The sequence below is a fragment of the Rattus norvegicus genome, chromosome 4 (assembly GCF_036323735.1).
Source record: "Rattus norvegicus strain BN/NHsdMcwi chromosome 4, GRCr8, whole genome shotgun sequence".
Lineage (NCBI taxonomy): Eukaryota > Metazoa > Chordata > Mammalia > Rodentia > Muridae > Rattus > Rattus norvegicus.
The window spans coordinates 165,576,028-165,592,049 of record NC_086022.1 but is presented as its reverse complement, the minus strand read 5'-3'; the positions used below and the strand labels follow the sequence as shown (position 1 = coordinate 165,592,049).

Genomic DNA, 16,022 nt, shown 5'->3' with positions numbered 1-16,022 from the left:
AAGACTGAAAGAACTTTTAATATTCATGTGTTTGTAACAATGTGTAAATAATTTTAAAGCAACATTTTTATTTCTTCCTAATGCTTTGACTCATTTTTATTTGTATAGTTTGTTTAAAAGTTTTGTTTTATTTTAATGATTTTCAGTAGTACCAATTTCACCTAAAATTGTATGTGCTGAATATTTAGAAAAAAGGGTCTACGTCAATATTGTCAAGACTTAATAAATTTTTAATTCTGTACATATTTCTTAAGAAAAATTGCTGTGAACATTAGAAATATAAACAATTTAAGAGAAATCTGGAAAGGATTCTCACCTGTAATGGAAATTGGAGTCATTCCATGTCAGGGTGTTTGGATCACTAAGTAAATTAGTCAGATCCTACCCTTTCCCAACCCTATTTATCATCAAATCCAGGTACCATACCAAAAATGGTCATTTCAACTATTTTTAGAAAACACTCAAGACTGGATTTTAACTGAAAACAGACTTCATACATCACTCCCAAAATGAGTGAGCAGGAGGTTCCTTGCTCAACTGTGAGAATTAAAAAGTCTTCAGGGTTGAGGTACCAACTGAGACCTAAGGAGACTCAAAGGCCCAGGGAAGCCGGCTGCAGAGGTAAGTGCTTTAAGTGTCTAAAATCTCTTGCTTTTTATGCATTTTAAACTTTCAACAATTGAAAATACCTTACTGGCTTCTATCAAAAGCTATCACGTTCCATTCCATCTGGGCTTGGTTATGCACAAGTGTAGAAGTGACCTTTGAATGTTAGTTGGAGGGTAATCAAGTAAAATATACTTAAAATTAAATGTCAAAAATAGGGCAATCAAGTTTTAAAAATCAAAAAAATAAAGAATTATAAACTTTTGCTATTCTTTCGTTTTTTGTCAGTTACAAAATAAAACATATGAGGAAAGTAGAACAATGGGAATAAGCAAGAAAAAACCTTTAGAATCAAGAAGAGAGATAAAAGTAGAAAAAATGTGAATGTTTCATTCCTTCTTAGAAGGGGGAACAAAATACTCACAGTAGGAGTACAGTGATAAAAAGTGGAGCAGAGGGCTGGGGATTTAGCTCAGTGGTAGAGCGCTTGCCTAGGAAGCGCAAGGCCCTGGGTTCGGTCCCCAGCTCCGAAAAAAAAGAACCAAAAAAAAAAAAAAAAAGTGGAGCAGAGAATGAAGGAAACATCATCCAGAGCTTGCCCCACCAGGAAAACCATCCCATATGCATACACCAAACCCTGTCATTATTGCTGATGCAAAGAATTGCTTCCTGACAGGAGCCTAACATGGATATCTCTTGAGAGGGTTTGCCAGAGCCTTCCTGATACAGATGAGAATGCTTGTACATAACCATAAAACTGGGCATGGAGACACCAATGTAGGAGCTAGAGAAAGGACTGAAGGAACTGAAGGTGTTTGCAACCCCAAAGGAAAAACAACAATATCAACCAACCAGACTATTCCAGAGCTCCCAGAGACTAAACCACCAACCAAAGAATACATATAGAGGGACACATGGCTTCAGCAGCATATGTAGCAGAGAATGGCATTTTCTGGCCTCGATAGGAGGAGAAGCCCTTGGTACTGTGAAGGCACATTTCCCCAGAGTAGTTGAATGCTAGGGTGTAGAGCTAGGTGTAGGTGACTGAGAGGGAGAGCATCCTCATAGAATGGGGAGGGATAATGGGAGAGGGGGAACCTGTGAATAAGATAACATTTGAAATTAAAATACATAAAATAGCCAATAAAAATAAGAATAGGAAAAGTGAGAAACCGTAAGGAGATTTTTGTTTTTGTTTATGTTTTTGTTTTTGTTTTTGTTTTGTTTCTTTAATTCAGTCTAGCCAAGAAAAATTCTGAAAACTTTGAATCTAACAGACAAAATAGATTCTGAAAAAGAGCAAGTTTTCTAGAGAAAGAAAATCCTAGAGAAATGAGGCCTATGAATTAGAAACAATACTTTTGTTCTCAAGGAATGTGTTTTCATTGTCATGAATATCCCCAACATGTAATATAACAGGCACCAACAGTTGTCCATTGGAAGATGAATTCTCCAAATGTTAATAATGTTGCAGATGAAGAAAGAGGGAATGAGAGGATTAGCACATTGGGAATGACTAAACCATATTGTGAGTTCCTGAAATGTCAAAGGGTAATTTAATTTATTAATGAAAAAGCAGGAGTATCACTCTATTGTCTTCACTATTTTTTAGTTGTTCTATATGCATTGTCATGGCTCTGTTTCATGCTGAGATAATTTTCTTCTTTGATGTTGTGGTAATCAGAAGCATGAGTTTCAGATTCTAAATACCTTAGATACAACGAAATATTTCGTATTATATAGAGCAAAATCAAATTTACAGGAAAAAGGAATAATTGAACTATAGGCCCTTTCAAAGATGGGGATTTATACAGATCAGGCCCAGACCACTGTGGTTCCCTACCAATTCGCAAGAACATCCATCCTTCTTTCATTACTCTGTATCCTCAATTTTCTTTCTTGGTGTACTCTATGCTCCAGTTTGTATTCTTGGATTGCATTGCAACTATTCCTCAAATGCCTTCTCTAGAATGCATTTTATTTCTTATAGAACTGGGCAAGGACACATGACTGCCACCCAACTACTTCTAGTCTGAGTCCAGAGGATTCACAATACAAAACTAAAGCAGACATAAGTTCAGGATTTTGTGAAACATCACACATGTTGGATTTCTTCAGTGGGTGTATTTTAAGGAGATATCTACAATTCTGAGAGCACATTTTCATTCAGTTTGTATCATCAACTTGTGCATAATTTCCCCCTTTTTTCTCTGCTAAAAAGAATTTTAATTAGTTTTGAGATGTGAGCTTTTAATGGTGTTGATTTTCTTGCTTTGTTTTGTTGACTTAAGTGTGTTCAGTCCCCTGGCAGCTCACTGTGATTGCTACTGGAATCCTCCTTTCCCTTCGGCTGTTTGCTGTTGCAATGTTGGTGACAAACAGTAAGTAACTGAGATACATCTTATTTGAACTTCTGCCAAAAAAATAGCTTTGGACAGGGATGATGCAGTTATACACTCTGGCTGTTGTCCAACCTATAATCAGAGATGAGACAGAATCAATGGACTTTAATAACTTTTCCTGACACTCTGCAGGTTCTGTTCTCTTTCATAACTAATCTGTGAGCTCTGGGGCTGTTAGGATCTGCCCTGCTCTTTCTCATACTTGGACATGCTCCTTCTGAGGACTTGTTGGTAGTCTACATTTCTGAGCTAAGATGATTGCTAAATTTATGCAAACATTTTTTGAATTATAGCTGCGCAAATAATTGATGACCTTCTTTCCTTTTTCTTCAATGTTTTGAGGTCATGGTTAAGTAAAAAGACTTCATCTGTACTGATACATTAAAAGTTAAACTTCATTAGATTCCTTAATATTTACAGAGTATCACTTCTAGGCTATGCTAAAACAAAGCTATGGAGGAGGATAGTTTACACATTTTATGTTCCAATAATAATCATCCCCTTTCTTAACTTTTTTTAGTTCAAATTCCCATGACGTATTCACTGAATATTTTACTTAGGTTTATATTTTTCTAATCATGCTGTAAGTATTAAGTAACTGGAACTTACCTGCACCATAATTTTCTTCAGCTGAATTATTTATTTTACAGTCAACTTAACTTTAGAGAAATATTTATGTATCTGTTTTAATAGTGAGTTAATAGAAGTGTTAATGAATAAATATTAAGTACCAATGAAATAATGATGTGATGGCTGTCCACATGAAATTTTTTCTTGAAACTTAAATTTTAATATATATTCTTTATGAACATTTTTGCTGTTATACCTGTGACTACTTTAGTTTTTCAGTATAGTCATGAAAAATATGACCTGCAGAAAACTCAAAACTATCACCAAAACTGCAGCACCATGGAAAATGACATCAACTTAAAGGAAGAAATGGAGAGAAATATGCATATAGAGTATACTTCCGGCAATTCTCTTCTGGACTTACTCAACAGAGAACAGAACAGATGGTACAAAAAAACTAAGACTCTTTTATCTTCCCCTCAGCACACAGGTATGTAGAAGGGGAGGACCATGAATACAGAATTGCATTATCATCTATTGTTGATTTTGTGGAAACTTTAAGGTTCAAACTTCAGCTTAAGATTCTGGAGATCTCTGGGTTAATCATTGGAGGGTTTCTTATTTCATGTAAGGTCTTGGAAACCCAGAAATCCCTGTCTAGGTTTGGAGAATATTATAGTTTCTATGTTTGGTACACTTCTAGCTCCCTGAGAATGGAATCACAAATCAGTAATCCTGATACTTTTTTTTTTTTTTGGTTCAGGGGAAAGTCAGAGTGTCCCAATTTGTTCCTCACATAACACAGAAGTTGTTTTTTGCATTTCCCAGGTTCACAGACTGTCTCATTCCCCTCACCATCCACTCCCCTTTCCAGCACCTTGACATTCCCCTACACTGGGGATCCAGTCTTGGCAGGACCAAGTTCTTTCTCCTCCCATTGGTACTTAACAAGGCCATCCTATGTTACATATGCAGCTGGAGCTATGGGTCAGTCGATACATAGTCTTTTGGTGGTGGATTAGTCCCTGGGAGCTCTGATTGGTTGGCACTGTTGTTCTTAGGGGGTTGTTAAGTCCCTTAAGCTCCTTCAATCCTTTCTCTAATTCCTCCAATGGAGAGCCTGTTCTCAGGTCAATGGTTTGCTGCCATCATTTGCCTCTGTATTTGACACACTCACAGAAGTTTTCAATAGAGTACATTCATCAAGTATTCATTATAAAATAAGTATATCTAAAACTGCTGTATTATAAAAATTGTGGGAGAAAAAGAGGTCTAGATTATCACTGAAGTATTTCACACCCATGAAAAATACTTTGTGTCATTAGTTTAAAATAACTTCATTATCTCTAAAGGGTAGCATAATGATGTAATCCCTAAGATTAGGATATTGAAGAAAGAGCACAGTAATTTTCAGGACAGTGTGGAAAGTCCAACAGATTCCAGACAAGCCTGTGCTACATGACGAAACCTCATCTCAGAAAAATTGATATTGGAAATAAAGTTTGTTACCAAACATGACATTCCCAACACCTCACAAAACAAAATACTCATATTGAGGTGATCTTGCTACACAAACTGTATACATTTTAATGTATTTAACTTGAAACATTTGGGCATATGAGGATACCATTTAAGGGGTCAACATAATCAGGATTACAGAGTGTGAACATAAAAACCTCCTTTATATCTTTCTCTTTTCTCTTAAAGTAGAGAATTTAACACACACCATGGCACAGTGTTAAGTACCCAGTGCTGTATGCACCAATGTGGCAATGCATTAATACAGATATAGAATTCTGTTATCAATTTAATTGCCTCTGAGTAGCAAGTGCTCATTTCATTCCCTCCAGCCACTGGTATCTCAGAAGCCTCTGTTTCCTACAACTGGATGTTTTAGGTAACTAATTTGCAAGGAATCATAACGTGTGATTCTAGGCCTGGTATGTTCCACTTTGCTCACCATCCTCAAGTTCATCCATGCTTGTCACATAGGTCATCATATCTTTTTAAGGTTTGGTGTGAGAAATGATATCATTCTGTAGCCAATGGTGAGTTGGATATCACAGTGTAGAAAATGTTAGCATGAAAGTCATCACTTAGCCTAGGATAGCCTAAAATTGCTAGTGTTCTTCCTGTCGCTGTCTTTGGATTGTTCGCGTTATAGGCATAAGTCATCATGTCCAGCTGTTTCATTTTTCTTTAAAGGAAAAGGGGGATACTTTTGTATATACAGGCTACATTTTCTCTACTCATTCATCCATGATTGACACATAAAATGTTTCTTTATCTCTAGTGTTATTTACAATGTTATATAGATCATGAGCATGTAGGGCTCTCTGGGCATCAAAAATCCCTATTTCTGAGAACTGTGAGATTTTCCTTTTTTTTTACACATGCTTAATAAATACATTTTTCTGATAACACAATCCAAATGAATAATGTTTAACTATTTAAATTCTTTTATGTAGGAGTCTACAAGAAAGTGCCTCAAAAAGCATGCCTTCCCCTCATGAAGTTTAACCCTTTGTATAGCACTGAAAGTCACTTTTCTCCTTGGAGTTCCAAATAAGCATCTGATGTCTAGTGTTTGCTCTTTGGAACCTGGAAATGCAGATGCCTGATATGAGTAATCAGATGACAACAGGGAAAGAAGTTGAGCTCTGGGCCTTTTTTTCAAAAGGAGATGCTATGAAATATGGGGAATAAATGGTTGAATAGTTAGCCCCATGGTGATTTTCTCTGAAACTGTCCCTAGGTTTACTGTGTAGTATTCTTACATTTTGTAAAAAAGATATCCATGTTTGACAATCATTATTTGAAAGAAAACAAATTGTCCAAGATTCTGATATTCTTGTCTAAATAATTACTAATGAAATCCTTTCAAATATGAAGACTCTATTTTCTAGAGAAATGATTGAAGCATCATCTTGAATCCTTTGTTATTTATAACAAAATATGATATTTATACATGAATTTAATACACGTTTAAACAACAGCATAAAAGAATTTTAATGACAAAATATAGTGCAATTTTCCACTTGATAAAATAATCATAACCAATTTTAAATTATTATTATTATTATTATTATTATTTGTTGTTGTTGTTGTATTTTACTTATCCATATTACATCTTGAGGACTGACCCCCTCCTGGGCATCACCTCCCACAGTCAGTCCTGCATCCCCATCCCCTTCTCCCCTGAGAGGTGGTGGATCCCTACTTATTACTCCAACGTGTAACATCAGGTCTCCCTGAAGCTAGGTGCATCCTCTTCCACACAGTCTGGTTAAGGAAGCCCAGGTAGAAGAACATTGCATATATATGTGTAACTCCTTTTGGGATATCTCCCATTCCAGTTTTTTGGGACCTACATCATGACCAAAATGTTCATATGCAGGGAAATCTAGATCCAGCTCTGTGTATGCTCTTTGTTTGTTGGACTCCTAGGGTCCAGGTTATTTGCTTCTGTTGGTCTAACTGTCAAGGTTCTATCCCCTTTTGGAGCCTACATTCTTCCATAATATTCCTGAAACTCCATCCACTGTATGGCTCTGGTTGTCTGTGTCTGTATGTGTCTGTATGGGTGAAGCCTCTAAACTCTTGTCTGAGCACCACTAGTAGGGTCAGTGATTGTGCCAGCTACTAGGTAGAAACTCTAAACTCGTGTATGCATGGATAATCAACTATTACTATTAGGGTTAGGGGTTGTTGCTTTTTTCATGGGCTAGGTCTCAAGTTGAACCAATTATCAGTTGACTGTTCCCAACTGGGAAGTCTTTGCTCCATCCCCAATTTCTGCATGTGTTGTAGACAAAATATATTTTAGAATGAAAATTTTGTGGGTGGGTTGGTGTCCGTTTTGATTCCCCAGAGTTCCTACTTGGCCAAAGGAGGCAGCCATCTCAGGCTCCATATCACCAATACTGTGAGTCACAGGTGAGGACACCCTTATTGACTCATGTGCACCTTCCATATCCCAATTCTACAGCATATTCTGGAATGCCTCTACCCTTCCCATCAGTCGAAGATGACCACTAATTCTCATTGTAATCACACCACCCCTACTACCCATTCCCACACCGAACCCTTAATCCCCCCCTTCTTATACCCTTTCCCAACCAGTTCCAATTCTCCATTTGTTTTCCATGACCATCTATTTCCACTTCCACTGAAGCATCCTTTATTGTTCCCCTCTTTTTCTCCATCCTACTAGGGCCTGTGTGGTATATCATGGGCTCCCTGTATTTTATGGCTAAGAACTACGTAGAAGTTAATTCATACCATGCCAGTCCTTTTTGGAATTGGGTTACCTTAGTCAAGATTATATTCTAAAGCTCCACACATTTGCCTAAAAAAGTCATGTTGTCTTTGATTTTCATAGCTATATTGTATTCCATTATACAGATATACCATATTATTTATACATTCTTCAGTTGAAGGACATCTAAGGTCTCACCACTTTCTGGCTCTTATAAATAAGTTTCTATGAACATAGTTGAGCAAGAGGTTTTTTTTTGGGGGGGGGGATGGTGCAGCATATTTTGGGTATATGTCCAAGAGTGGTATAGCTGGGTCTTCATATAGAACTATTACCAGTTTTCTGAGAAACCATTAATTTGATTTCCAAAGTGGTTGTATAAATGTGCACCCGCACCAGCAATTGAGGAGTTTTCACCATGCTCCACATCTTTGACAACATGTGCTAGCACTTGAATTTTTTGATATTAGCCATTCTGCTTGGGGTAAGATGGGATCTCAGAGTCATTTTGATTTGTGCTTCCCCAATGAATAAGGGGTTTCAACATTCATATAAGTGCTTCTTGTCTATTTGAGATTCATTTTTTGAGAATTCTCTGTTTTCATCAGACATAGAAAATACAATAGAAGAAATTAGTGCATCAGTCAAATAAAATGGTAAATCTAAAAAATTCCTTACACAACACATCCGTGAAATCTGTGATACCATGAAGAGTCCTAAGCTCAGAATAGTAGACACAAAAGGCAAAGAGTCCACCTCGAAATCCAGAATATTTCAGGAAAGTCAAAAAATAAAACTTTTGCAACCTAAAGAAACAGTCCCCTATATAAAGAGAAGTCTATAGCATAGAAGATGCTTTTAGAACAGAAATTAGACTGAAATAGAAAAGAAAACACTCTCACAGCATATGGATCAAAACACAAATAGTACAGAGAAAGAAAGACTATTAAATGCTCCAAGCGAAATTAGTCAGGTAACAGTTAAAGGCAGAATAATTAGATTTACACATGACTTCAGATATGATATGTGGAAATCTCTAAAACACCACAGATGCCAACATAGAAAACAATACCCAGTAAAATTCTGAATCATCATAGATGGAGAAAACAAGATATTTCAAGACAAATCCAAGAAAATACTAAAAGAAAAATTCTAATCCTAGAGGGTATCTATATTCAAGAAAACACAGGAAATAATTAAACCCTCACCAGCAAAATCAAGGAAATCAGATAGAATACACACACACACACACACACACACACACACACACACACACACACACACAAACACACACTAACTCCATCAACATAATTACATTTAAACCTACCCACAATTTAAAAATAAAATCAGTTCCTTAATTAAATATTATGCCACGTCAACGTCACATGTAAGACACCCTAAATGATGCCAAGTATCTCTCCTTCATCAGTTCTGTCACTTCTGCATCGGAAGTATGGGAACTTAATTTGTGTAGCATGGAGAGTCATGCACATTGTTTCACACAATACTTTTTATCTTTATGAAATTTCTTTGAAGATAAGCTATTACTTTCCATAAGAACACTTCCAATATGCTTCTCTACTAATCAGGAATGGAATTTGAATAATGTCATAGGTCATCAGAAGTCATTCAATGATCAATGGGTTTTTTTGGGGGGAGTGTTATAGAAGGTGATGCATCCAACTTCTAAATGGACATGAGTAAAAAACTCAGTGGTGTTATCCTATTTCAGAGTAAAAGTAAATGGTTTCCCTCTAAGGTGAAAAACAAGAGAAACTGCTCATTCTCTTCATTTATATTCAGTGTTGTACTAGAGAGTTTAGCTATAACAAGTAGGCAAGAAAAAAAAATAATTAAGACTATATTGGAAAATAGAAGTTAATGTACTTCTATTTAGAGTTGACATTTCTTAGATTGAAAATCCAACGGAAGCCTCATTAAATTATTAAGCTAAAACATGAGTTTACTTGAGCATTTAGAAAAGAAGATCTGTATAAAGAGCATGTTATAATATATATGGACAATCAGTCAATGAAATTAGGAAATTATTAAGAAAAATATATTTATAATATCCTCAAAAATCAGAAAAACACTAAATTTAACAAAGGAATGCAAGATTTATACAAAATTGTATAATGTAGATAATTGGAAGAAAATTCATATGCCTACATTGTTAGTTTTTATATTAGTAATAGGTAATACTCACTGAATTAATACAGAGAATTACTATAAACCATAAGTATATGTCTTGCATAAATTGACAAAAATTTAACAACTGATGTCATGTGTTAGGTCCTTGCATCTTCTGTGTTCTGTTTTTGAATGGTTAGGGGAAGGAGTGGAAGTTTGAGCATGACAATTTTATTATACTGGCCTAGACCTAACTCACTGTGTTTTCAGTCACATTCCTTTGGCCAGAATACAGTCATTCAGCCACTTCCAGCTAGCTTCAAGGTAGAAAAAGAAAACAAGTTTGCTGAACAACTAGCCAGTCTCTGTTACCCAAGGTCACCAAGCATAAGGAGGAGAATTGGAGACTACAAGCACAGATATAGGGATCATGTAATTTGTGGTCAGTCTGAGAGAGGACTTGGTTCTTTTCTTCCATTGTTAATTGTCAAGCATTACCATATTGTATGCACTGCAAGCAGCACATTCCTGCTGTTGAATGAGTCGAGTCTCCAACAGTAACTACTGTGGGATAGAAATAAAAATGAGGGTAAAGTGTAACACATTAGCTTCTTCCTTGTAGAAATGCAGCCCTCCTGCCCGTACTGACACTCAAAGGGTTTGGGGCATGCATGTGGGAAATAAACTGCTATTTTTCCACTGTTCTTTTTCCTTTTGCTTACCTGTATTTATTTTTTTTTACAGTCCATTAGTCATTATACACTCTGGGTCCTCTCTTCAACAGTTTCTCATCTCATTCCTCCTCCCTCTGTCTCCAAAAAGAGTCTGCCACCTCTCTCTTGCCAGGCCAGCCCTACTCCTCGGGTCTCAAGTCTCTTGGTGGTTAGGTGCATCTTCCTGAACTGAGGCCAGACCGGGCAGTCCTCTGATGTAGATCTGTCTGGGGCCTTTTACAAAGTCCTGTTTGCTGTGAGGTTGGTAGATATGTATCTGGGAGATCTAAGGGGTTCTGGTTAAGTGAGGCACCTGGTCAGCTATGGTTCCTCTCTCCTCCTCAGCTTCTTCCACATATTCCCTAATTCAACCACAGGGATCCTAGACTTCAATTAAATGGTTGTTGTAAATGACTCCATCTGTCTGTGCCTGCTGATGGTTCAGGTCTCTTTGAGGACAGCCATGCTTGACAATTGTCTGTATACACACTATAGCCTCAATAACAATGTTAAGTCTTGGAGCCTCTCCAAGAGTTGGATCCAAATTTGGGCCTGTCACTGCACTGCCTTTCTCTCAGTCTTTTCTCAATTTTTGTTTCTAAAGTTCATTTAGAGAGGAATAATTCTGGGTCAGAGTGTTTTACTGTGGGATGGCAACCCTATCCCTCTATTGATGTCCTCCTGTATTTCTACTGGGTGTGGACTCTATGAGTTCCCTTTCCCTACTATTGGTCATTTCATTTAAGGTCCATCCCTTTGAGGCCTCAGAGTCTCCAAACTCTCAGGTCGATAGTACTTTCTAGAGGACTCCCCCACCTTCCACCCCAGAGCTTGTAGACTTTCATTCATTCTGCTACCCCTGAGGGTTTCTCACCCATTCGCCCATAACTGACCATATTCCTGTATCCTCTCCCCTTACCTAGTCTGACTGAGGTCACTTTCTACTTCTGCCTACAGAGATTACTTTCTTAACCCTCCCAAGTAGAATTGAACCAGCCTCACTTGGGCCCCTCTTTTTGTCCACCTTCTTGAAAACTGTGGATTGTATCTTGTGTATTCTGTACTTTTTTAAATCAAATATGCATTTAATATTGAATATATACCATGTGACTTTTTAATATCTTGTGTATTCTGTACTTTTTTTATCAAATATGCACTTATTATTGAGTACATACCATGTGACTTTTGTTTTTTAATGTGCCTTAGGCAGGAATATTGTGAGTTCAAGCGCAGGCTTCTATTCATACTGAGACTTGGTCTACAAATCACAGTCACAAATCATGTCATGAACCCAGTATCACAGAACAACTGAAGTTTCTATTTTGAATAGCAAATTGAACTGACATAGTTTTGATATGAATGGACTACTAGTAGGTAGTAGGTTTAGAAAATGAACATGGTGGGCCTAAGCAGTGGGAGGACAGGACAGCAGAGGATGACAAAGGAATGCTGGGAAATTTTGCTTGCTCTTCTCTCATCAGACAGACAGAAATTTCATCATGAGGTGTGTTGTTTCCTTTACAGAAGTTCTTTCACCACCAGGTTATTCCAGAGAGTTACTGGATTGAATCATCATATAATAATAAAAAAGGGAATGGTCATGGATTGACAACAGCCCATTTAATTTGTGAGTTCTGAACCCTTCAGATTCTAACAGTGGTCTGGGAATTGGGAGATTGTTTGTAAACGCTGTTCTCTCATTTCACATGACTTTACTCATTTTCTATGGAGCTCATGGGGAAAGGCAAGTTGCATAAGGAAGTGCGTGAGTCAGTGTTTGACAGGTAAGATTTGTTTTCAAGGTACAGACCAAAAGATGGTTAATACATCTCAGGATTGTGTCTTCTAAGATGCCCAAGGCAATAGCAAGTCAATAACTTGAGATGCTGTGAAGTGACTGAATGATCATGAGAGATACATTGAATGTGAGTCTCTCACACATTTATTTGACATTTTTGCTATTGTTTGCTTATATAATTTTGGTTACTTATAAATATAAGAATGTGTTCATATATGCTTACATATGGATGTCTACCTCCCATTGAAAGGTGTTGTGTTGTATAAATTATACATTTTTCATGTATAATCTTGTAGAAAAGAGTTCACTGCTTATGTTTATTAATATTATATATTGTTCTTGAATATTTTATATACAACAAATAATATGTCAACATATCAACCTCTATTCAAACTTAAAACCCTAACATGTGTCTCATTATCTCATGTCTTCATTATTAACTGTCCATAGGTGCATGATTGTAACTCAACTACTAAAACCAAGAAAGCCATCAGGGCTACATGCTCAATAAAGAATCTCCTTCTCCAGAAACTGTCAACTAAGAATAGTGATTTAATAAGAAGAAATAATCTTTGCAGAAAATTTATCTTGTCCAAAAGTCTGAATATCAGAGAACTCTTTCCCTTCTCTAATTCTTACTTTCTTTCTATGAACCTTTCCATGCTATTAGCTGATTCTTTGTTGTGGTATGGGGGTGAAGAAGTTGATGTAGATGTGTTTTAAGGGATGAGCACATAAGAAATTCTAAGAACCTTGACCAATTCTGCCTCTCTGCATGAATTATGGCCCAGACAGTCAGGTAATAGAATTGAAAGTCCATCAATGAACACACATATAGGATCACTTGATCTTTAACAAAGGAGTTAAAACCATCCAGCATTTGTATCAAATGGTGCTGGTTCAATGGGAAATCAGCATGTAGAAGAATGCAAATAAATCCATTCTCATCTACTTGTACAAAGCTCAAGTAGAAGTGGATCAAGGACTTCTACATAAAACCAGACACAGTAAAACTAAAAGAAGAGTAAGTGGAGAAAAGCTTCAAAGACATGGGCACAGGGGAAATTTTTCTTAACAGAACACAAATGTCTCTCAAAGATCAACAATCAACAAATAGGACCTCATAAAACTGTGAAGCTACTGTAAAGCAAAGGACACCGCCAACAGAAAAAAAACAGCAACCAACAGATTGGGAAAAACCTTGACCAATCTTACAGCTGATACAGGCTAATATACAATATATACAAAGAACTCAGGAAGATAGACATCACAGAATGGAAAGCACCAAAAAATGTTCAACATCCTTAGTCATCAGGAAAATACAAATCAAAACAACCCTGGGATTCCACCTACACCAGTGAGAATGACTAAGATCAAGAACTCAAGTTACAGCATTTGCTCCATTGTTTTTGGGATTGTAAGCTGGTACAATCACTATGGAAATCATTCTGTGGTTCCTCAGAAAATTGGACATAGAACTGAGGACCCAGCCAATACAAATCTTGTACATATACCCAAAAGATTCTCAAACATATAACAAGGAAACATGCTCTACTATGTTCATAGTAGCCTTATTTATAACAGTCAGAAGCTGGGAAAGACCCAGATGACTCTTAACAGAGAAATAGACACAAAAATGTGGTATATCTACACAAGGGAATACTAATCAGCTATTAAAAATAATGACTTCATGAAATTGTTCTGCAAATGGATGAAATTTGAAAATATCATCCTGAGTAAGATAACCCTGTCACAGAAGAACAAATGGTATTGTAGGCAATCACTGATATGTTGGATATTAGCATAAAAGCTCAGAATGCCCATGATACATATTCACAGACCATACGAAGCTCAAGATGTAGGAAGACCAAAATGTGTAGATTCTTCAGTCCTTTTCAGAAAGGAGGAAATACTCATGGAAAATAGAGGGTGGGAGGGCTTGGGAGAAAGAGTGGAAGGAGAGGGTGAAATGGGGGCTGGACCAAGTATGGGAAGAGACAGGGCCGGGAATTTGAACAGAGGTTTATTGCAATGGGGGATGGGAAACTAGGGGTAGCCATCAGAAAGTCCTAGATGTCAAGAAAGCAGGAAGCTCCCAGGACCTAAGTGGGATGATCTTAGCTGAAAAGCCTCCAAAATAGGATGGAGAAACTGTAGAGACCATATCAAGACATTAGGCAAGGCCCCACGTTAAAGAATAATGCCACCTACTCATCTCCAAAATTTTCAACCCAGAATGACTCCTGTCTCAAGGAAATACAGGGACAAAATGTGGAGCAGAAAAAGATGGAAAGGCAATATGGAAAGGCTCAACCTGGGGATCCATCCCATACACAGACATCAAATACTGAAACTATTATTGTGGAAGCAAAAAACTGCTTGCTGATAAGAGCCTAATATGGATGTCTCCTGAGAGGCTCTGCCAGAGCCCTAGTGATCAGATGAGGATGTTTGCACCTTGCCATCTTACTGTGTATGGGGATACTCTGGAGAAGTTAGAGAAAGGACTGAAGGAGCCAAAGGGTTTTGCAACTCCATAGGAAGAACAAGAATATCAACCAACCAGAACCCCCAGAGTTTCCAGGATCTAAACCACCAACCAATGAGTATACATGGAGGGACCCATGGTTCTAGCTGTGTATGTAGCAGAGGATGGCATTGTCCTGTATCAATCGGAAGAGAGGCCCTTGGTCCTGTGAATGTTAGTTTCCCCAGTGAGGGGAACCGCAGGATGGTGAGGTGGAGGAGGGGCATATGGAAAAGGGGATTTCTAAGGTGAAACCAGAAAAGGAGACAACATTTGCAATGTAGATAAATAAAATACCCCCCCAAAAAAAATAATGTCATCATGGAGGTTGAGAGCTGCACAGGCCTAGGCTATAACTATAAATATTTTTATTTAAGATTGAAATTTATTTCTTTAATATATATGTAAAATATATAAATATACATGTATACACACATTTTCTATTTATCTATATATCACAATCCTAAGTATTTTTCCTTAAATTTTTAAATTATTTTATTTAGTTTCATTACAATCGTTGTCTCCCTCAGTACCCCTCTCATAGTTCTCCATTCCTTCCTCTCTATTGTCTAGGAGAGGGTGCTCCTCCATCACCAGATCTCCCCGTTCACTGGAACCTCAAGAATTAACTGCATCCCACTGAAGTCAGACCAGGCATACTTCTGCTAAATATGTGTCAGTGCCTCAGTTCAGCCTGTATATGCTCCTCTTTGGTGGCACCATATTCGGAAGCTCCCTGGAGTGTGAACTAGTTGAAATTGCTGGTCTTCTCATGGGGTCCGTCTCCCTTTCAGCTTCTTCAATCCTTCCCTATTACAACTACAGGGGTTCCTGACTTCAGTACAATGATTGGGAATTAGTATCTGCTTCTGTCCCAGTCAGCTGCTGGTCAGTATTCTCAGCGGACAGATATGCCTGGCTCCTGTCTGTAAGCACATCATAGCGTAGTAGATTCAAATCTTGCTATCATCTCATGAAATGGATCCCAAGTTGGCTAGGTCATTCTATTACGTTTTCT

General features: G+C 37.3%; 1 protein-coding gene across 1 annotated transcript; it reads left to right on the top strand.

The window, feature by feature from the left end:
* Positions 1-509: 509 nt before the first annotated feature.
* Ly49s5l1 (Ly49 stimulatory receptor 5 like 1) lies at positions 510-12,247 on the top strand. The gene is made up of 4 exons (XM_008763435.1): positions 510-621; positions 2,898-2,987; positions 3,850-4,068; positions 12,204-12,247. The coding sequence occupies exons 1-4, from the start codon at positions 510-512 to the stop codon at positions 12,245-12,247; spliced, it is 465 nt and encodes a 154-aa protein (XP_008761657.1).
* Positions 12,248-16,022: the final 3,775 nt, after the last annotated feature.

Bases quoted from the DNA above. Each gene is read 5' to 3' on its own strand.
- Ly49s5l1 (XM_008763435.1), top strand. From the start codon at position 510: ATGAGTGAGCAGGAGGTTCCTTGCTCAACTGTGAGAATTAAAAAGTCT. The intron at 622-2,897 runs GTAAGTGCTTTA...TGTTGACTTAAG, and splicing joins CAGGGAAGCCGGCTGCAGAG to TGTGTTCAGTCCCCTGGCAG. The intron at 4,069-12,203 runs GTATGTAGAAGG...TTTCCTTTACAG, and splicing joins ATCTTCCCCTCAGCACACAG to AAGTTCTTTCACCACCAGGT.